This window comes from Podarcis erhardii (genome assembly GCF_964252035.2).
Source record: "Podarcis erhardii genome assembly, chromosome: 12".
Lineage (NCBI taxonomy): Eukaryota > Metazoa > Chordata > Lepidosauria > Squamata > Lacertidae > Podarcis > Podarcis erhardii.
This window is the reverse complement of record NC_138513.1, coordinates 36315925-36322220: the sequence shown is the minus strand read 5'-3', so window position 1 is coordinate 36322220 and position 6296 is coordinate 36315925. Positions and strand designations below refer to the sequence as shown.

At 40.7% G+C, this 6296-nt stretch overlaps 1 protein-coding gene across 2 annotated transcripts in view; it reads right to left on the bottom strand.

Annotated features, from left to right (window-relative positions):
- Positions 1-375: 375 nt before the first annotated feature.
- CMC1 (C-X9-C motif containing 1) overlaps positions 376-6296 on the bottom strand; it is a 43630-nt gene continuing 37709 nt past the window's right edge. For both annotated transcript variants that reach the window (XM_081834024.1, XM_081834025.1), the window contains 2 exons: positions 3002-3092; positions 376-1536 (listed from right to left, as the gene is read on the bottom strand). In XM_081834024.1, the coding sequence (XP_081690150.1) occupies positions 1422-1536; positions 3002-3092 (206 nt within the window). In that variant the 3' untranslated portion in view covers positions 376-1421. The remainder of the gene's footprint in view (positions 1537-3001; positions 3093-6296) is intronic.

The following is a 6296-nucleotide window of genomic DNA, read 5'->3' as shown; positions in this document are numbered from 1 at the left end:
TAGACAAATAAGGCTCTGCCCCCTTTAAGCATTTTCTACTTTTTTAAAAAGCAAAGGCTTCCTGCTCTGGCTTTTTGCCTTGAGGTACCATAGAAAGTCTGAAGGCTGCCTCGTACACAAATCCAGCCGGTCTGATCAATATGGAAGTAGGTGTGAAAGTTGGAAATTCCCAGAAGTGTTGAAAGAGATGCCTCTGCAAATGGGTTAGTTGAAGGAAGTTTTTTAAAAAATAACCAAAAAAAAACTTAGGAAAGTTTTGTTTTAAATTTGATTTGGTCAACAATATGCTTTGCTGCATATCCAATTATCATTACAGAATTGAACTGAAACAAATATACTAAGTTAGGATATGGTGAATAAAAAATAGGTGGAATGTTAAAACAAACCTTTTATTTTGTGTATTTAGTATAGCGATACTTCCTTTCTGGACAGTCAGGTTTACAGTATCATGCCATTGGTTAACAGCACTTTTACTCTTTCCTATCCTGCACTTCTACAATTTATCTCCCCCCTCCCCTTTCCTTTACATCAGAAATAGGAAAGTTGTGACTGTCCAGAAGATGATGAACTCCAAACTCCACTTAGCCCCAGCCAGTCTGGCCAATCCTTGGTAACAATGGGTGTTGCATTCAAACATATGGAGGCTGCTGTTCTGCACCCCCTTTTTACACTGATCCTCTTGCTCTCTTATTTGCACTCCAAAACAAGACGCTCAGTGCCTTTTTGCCCTGCTAGTAAGTTCATCTCAATTAAAGGGGCTTCCCCTGAAGAGATGGAGGAAAACCTCAATGGACATTTGAATGTATCTTGACTTTATTTTCCTCCACAGTTCATGGCCTTATGAATAAAAACCAGGGTGGAGAGACTGCAAGAGGAAGTGAGGATTAGATTGCCATGCTTGGCGTATACACAAATCGTACAGCTTCTGCGAAACCCTGGTAAGTTGGAGCAGGGCTTGTAGTATACTTCAGCATCAGCTGGTGTGCAGAATTTGGGCACACGAGCCAGTTCCCAAGCAGAACTGAAGAGTCAACTCTCCACCCATCAGCTTATCTTGCTTTCTGCAGCCCTTTCTACCTGCTCTCATGCCTGATGTTACATATGACATCAGAGCTTTTAGAAAAATAAATGCGGTATCCTGAAAAAAAAAAGAGTATACATTTAGCTTAAGGTGTCTGGAAAATTGCTTCCACTGTGAATAAAAGTGTATAACTGAACTGAAATAGTTTACCTTCCTTGGAAGACTTTTCATTTGAGGTTTTTAAGCAGAGGATCACGCCTTCTGACTTCCTGTATTACAATATGAAAGCATACAAGCTCCATTTATTTCAGCAAGATTGGGTTAGGGAAAAGTGATTGTAAGATCAATTCCATGATATCAAAGGTATATAAAGTGTCAGCCAAAACATTTAAGACTTTGACTACATGCTTGTAGGAAGCCTCTGCTGCTTTCGACGATTTCCTGTTTCTCTGAACTCTTCCCTTTGCTTCAAATATTCAGCCTTGCATTCTTCATAAAACGCTGGATCATTGTAGCTAGAAGACAGGCAAAATGCGTTCATTAGGTCTAACAATTTCTCTACTCGATTTTAGTTACTAAACTACTTAATTACATGTGGGAAATGGTGCAGGGAAAGCAACAACAGCGATACTGATTCTGTGGTATGTATTCTATGTGAGTGTGCAACCATAGCTGGTGTTTACTTCTTGCTCATTTTTAAGAGAAGGCAACTCATCAGCCTGCTGTTGCAGAGATGTGTGAAATGTGTGTAGGAGACTGCATTGATACCTACACCCCACAACTACAAATTGATAGTTCTTGTTGAATTGCCTGCAAGTGTGTGTGTGTGTGTGTGTGTGTGAGAGAGAGAGAGAGAGAGAGAGAGAGTTTAATTCACATTCCTTCTAATACTTAGCAGTTGGACCTTCTCTTTTCATCTTGCTACAAATGATGGGGGAGGGGTGTAGAATGCAATATATGGTCCAAACTCATACAAAAAGAGGAGTAAGAGAGAAAAAATAGTACTGCCTTATTAATTCTAGGGTCTGTGCACTTGCAAAATGGAACTTCAGATTCTCCACCTTGCAACCCTCCATTACACCCTCAATCTTCCCCAGAGGGTTAGGCATGTGTAGGTGGCGGGGAGAAGAAGGTGCTGTTAGGAACTACGGCTCGCACAACATTGGATTTAACCCTGTGTCCCCTTAATAAAACAGGCAACCTCAGAGCAGAAGGCTGCATTTCACAATAGCTGCTTTGTTCTTAAAATTGACTAGAAACTTACAGCAGGAAGCCTCCATCACTTTCTAAGCAAGTCTCTCTGACTGTTGTAAGTGGCAGTTCTCACACGGCCAGGAAGTTCCTCCGAATGTTTAGTCAAAAAACCCTTTCTTGTAATGTGAACCCATTGGTTCAGTTCCTACACCCTGAAGTAACGTACATTTGCATCCTACGTTGCATCCCTTCAAATATCTGAAAATGGTTGTCATATCACCTCTTAATCATCTCTTCTCCAGCCTAAACTGTTCATCATAGGACTGGGTCTTCAAGCTTTTTAATGGGACAGAAGATGCAATGATATAACCTAGGTAGATGCCTTATCAAGTAAGTGAACCTGAAGGGTAAGCCCATACAAGTTATACTCAGGGCATATTTTTTTTAAGTACTCAGTAGTATAGAGTAACATTTTTTATTTATTTTTTGCTTGCCACGGCAGCCATTTTGTGCTTGCACACCTGACACTTAATGTAAAAGTACTTGCATCTCATTTGTTACAAAAAAGAGCACTAGCTATGCTAGTATAGATACATCTAGATTTTGTATCATATACTACCTATTGAGACTAAGATGTTCTATCTTGTCAGCTTTTAGAGACCACTTTATTTTTAGTCCTCTTCTAAATTAGCTCACTCAAACCACACACACATAGCAAGAGGTATTAGATTACTCTTCCTTTAATTTATTGCTTGGTGTGGACTTAGCTCCATGCATTGTACTTACTAGCCAGTGACGCATTCTTTCAGGGCTGCATTTTCTTCTCTGCATTTTACCACCATCAGAATGCCTGAATCCTGGCAACATTTGGTGAAGGCTGAAACAAAATTTGGGACAACTGGGGTTATACTGAACAACGTGTCAAGTGTAAATAGGTTGTGACCCTTGCTCTTGATCAGTAGTCTAATACAACTTCACTGCAGCAAAGTACACATTCAGCACAGTAGTGTACTTAAGTTTCTGAAAAATGACAGAGGTCTATCACACAACTATCACCCCGAACGTGTGGAATGTAACTTGTTTGAAAACTGCTTTGTGCACTAAAGTAGAACGCTCCAGTGGTACCTCTTCAATAGCGGTAACACTGTAGAGTGTCTTTGCGCTATTGACTGGTCACAGTATTAGAGACAGTATTGGACTACAGGGATGTTGGCTTGATTTAGGAATAAAGTTTTACATCAGAGGCGATAAACCTGTGACCCTTCAGATGTTGGAAGTCCAACTTCCACCCGCCCCTGTCAGTATGTCCAATGGTGAGGGATGAAGGGAGAATCTGATGATAATGCCTATCCCCAGTGTATTCAAGAAAAATATTGAATACCATCTCCTCCTTCACTACTACACATATTACATAACATTTTGCCCAATGGGCAACCCCTTTACGTGCAGGAAGATTTAGATAATTTTCAAACAAGCAGTTTTGCCAATGCACAATCTCAAGGACTGTTCCACAGTACAGCATGTAGAAGTGTTTACAACAACACCCACCCCACCTTCATTTGCTAGTAAATCACTCTTCTCCACCTTTGCACTGTGAGCTTTATCAATTTAACTGTTACAACGAACTTGCTCCTATCACCAAGAGATGTAATATTCCATACAAAATGGACTAAACTTGCATGTCCCAAAATAGTTCAAGAAAACAAAACAAAACAAAGCAAAACAAAACAAAAAGCAACATTTATATTGGGGCCGAAACAAAGCAGTCCATATTGCCCCAATAAACCAGCTGTTCTATGTCAAATGGGTTTGGTATACAATCTTCTTTAGTCTGGATGAATAATAAACACAGTGTAGGCTATACATGCATACAACCTGACCTTTTGATTGTGCTAGCTTCTCCTAGGGTAGTAGTAGAAGAGGGCTTGAAAGGGGCTAGCTGTTCACATTTTAAAACCCCGTGCACAGTATTGTAATACCCTGCCATCACCCTAAGCTTGCTAAACAAGGTTTCCGCTCTTTATCTATTCCCCTTCCCGTACAACTTTATGTCCTTAATAGAGCACATAGGGAAAACTCCAAAGTTCTTCTAACCTTTCCCAGGAAGCTCAGCCAGATATTGCCCGCCACATAGTCTCACTAAATAATATCACTTTTCCATGCTGAGGTAGGAAAGCAGCCAAACTGTGCTCATGAGGGATTTCATCTTCCAGCAGTAGCTGCAGGTCTCAAGGCTGCCTGGTGATTAACCCCTGGTGCTGCTCAGCTTCGAATGACTAGCAACTCTGCCGTCACTACATTGGTGCACTGAAAACATATGGACGTAAAAAGAGCCCTGCTGCATAAGACCAATGGCCCACCCGGTCCAGTGTCCTGTTCTCACAGTGACTAACCAATGCCCATGGGAAGCCCACAAGTGCAGGAGCACAAGGGGAGGAGAGAAGGGCCCCACTGTTCTGATGGTGTGGTTTTTATAAAGGCTGTTTTATCGGTACTCTCCAAATGCATCAAATTATTCCAGCCGTTAAAATTTGCATTGGGAAGCTGTCCAAGTCACTGATAATGCCTGATTGTATTAGTTGAGAATAAAACAAGCCTTCGCGGAGAAGTATTTTCTCACTTGGTGACCGCTCTGATCTTCAAGCTTAGCCACTCCTGGCCTGCTGCCTTGAGCTTTTTGTAAGGTCTTTCTCACTTGTTTAGCAACAAGGTTGTAATTAGGCTCCCCCCCACCCCCGCGCTTCGCACTGTGTAACAAATTAACACTGCTCATACTTGGGAGTGATCTTCAATACTACTAAACTATTTATGAAACAGTATTTATTCTGTAACAAATTCAGGAGGTGAAACCCTTCTCCTTTTCATACTGCTTTCAACAAGTCAGGGCCCGTGTGATAACACAGCTAGACTTTGATTAGCATTTTGCACCGCTGATTCCGATGGACCACTTCACGCAAGCCTGTTTTCTTTTGCAGATACAACCTCCGTGTCTGAAAGCCAATTGTGTCTCATGACGTGCGATAAACACACACATGTATTTTGCCATATGCAAAATCCAGAAGGTGACCAGCTCTCGTATGGTTGTCACCCAGGACTTCTGGCGTGCAAAAAAAGCACTCCTGGCATCTTCTATGAAGCCAGAAGTGCTCAGATGGCAAGAGTGCTATTATTTATCCTCTAGGAAATTCCTGAAAAAGGAACTCCAACATATTCTGTCTCCTAGCGGGCTTGCAATAGTTCTGATCAGTGTTGAATCCGGAATATAAATGAGAGCTCTGATGTTTAAGGGGATAGTTTAAATAAAGAGCACTTCTGATCAATGAAAACTGTTAACCTGCTTAATTGGGTTAAAAAGATCTATTTAAAAAAATACATGTCTGCATAAACACTGAAAATGGCAAGCACCGAGTTACAGGACATTTCTCTCACACACATAGCAAGGCAGGCATCAGAAACTTGTGGACCTTTAGATGTCATTGAACTCCCAAGTCCTCCATTAGCCCCAGATAGCATGACCAATGGTAAGGGATTAATATCAAGAAGTAGTCCAACATCATTCGGCGGGGGGCATCCTACAATAAGGAATGCCTCTAAGATGTGATATATTGCTTAATCAAAATATCTCTAAGTGGCTTACATAATAAGATCATGCCTGCTACAATCATATGCAGATCATCCAAAAAAAGAAATAAAGGATGTTTTTTTCTACAGTACTGTTGTTTTTATGTATATGCAAATTCAACTGATGAATGAATGAGTTAATAAACTCAGGCTGCTATGCTATATATGCTTTAGCTGGTTGTAAACCCCATTCAATGTAGTAGGTCTTACTTTGGAGTAAACAGATTTGGGATTGCATTGTCAAAAGTAAAATGCATTTTCTTCACTGACAATCCTGTGTGCTCTGCATTTAGACATGTCAGAGTTCTGTGCTGGTAACCAAAAGCAAGACCAAGGAATCTAGTAACCTAAAAACGTTGAAGCCCTCCATTTCACATCTGGCTCTTAAAATATAATGTGTATCCTAGATATACAGTGTTTCTCTCATTTCATATAAACACAGCGATATAATAAGCTGTAA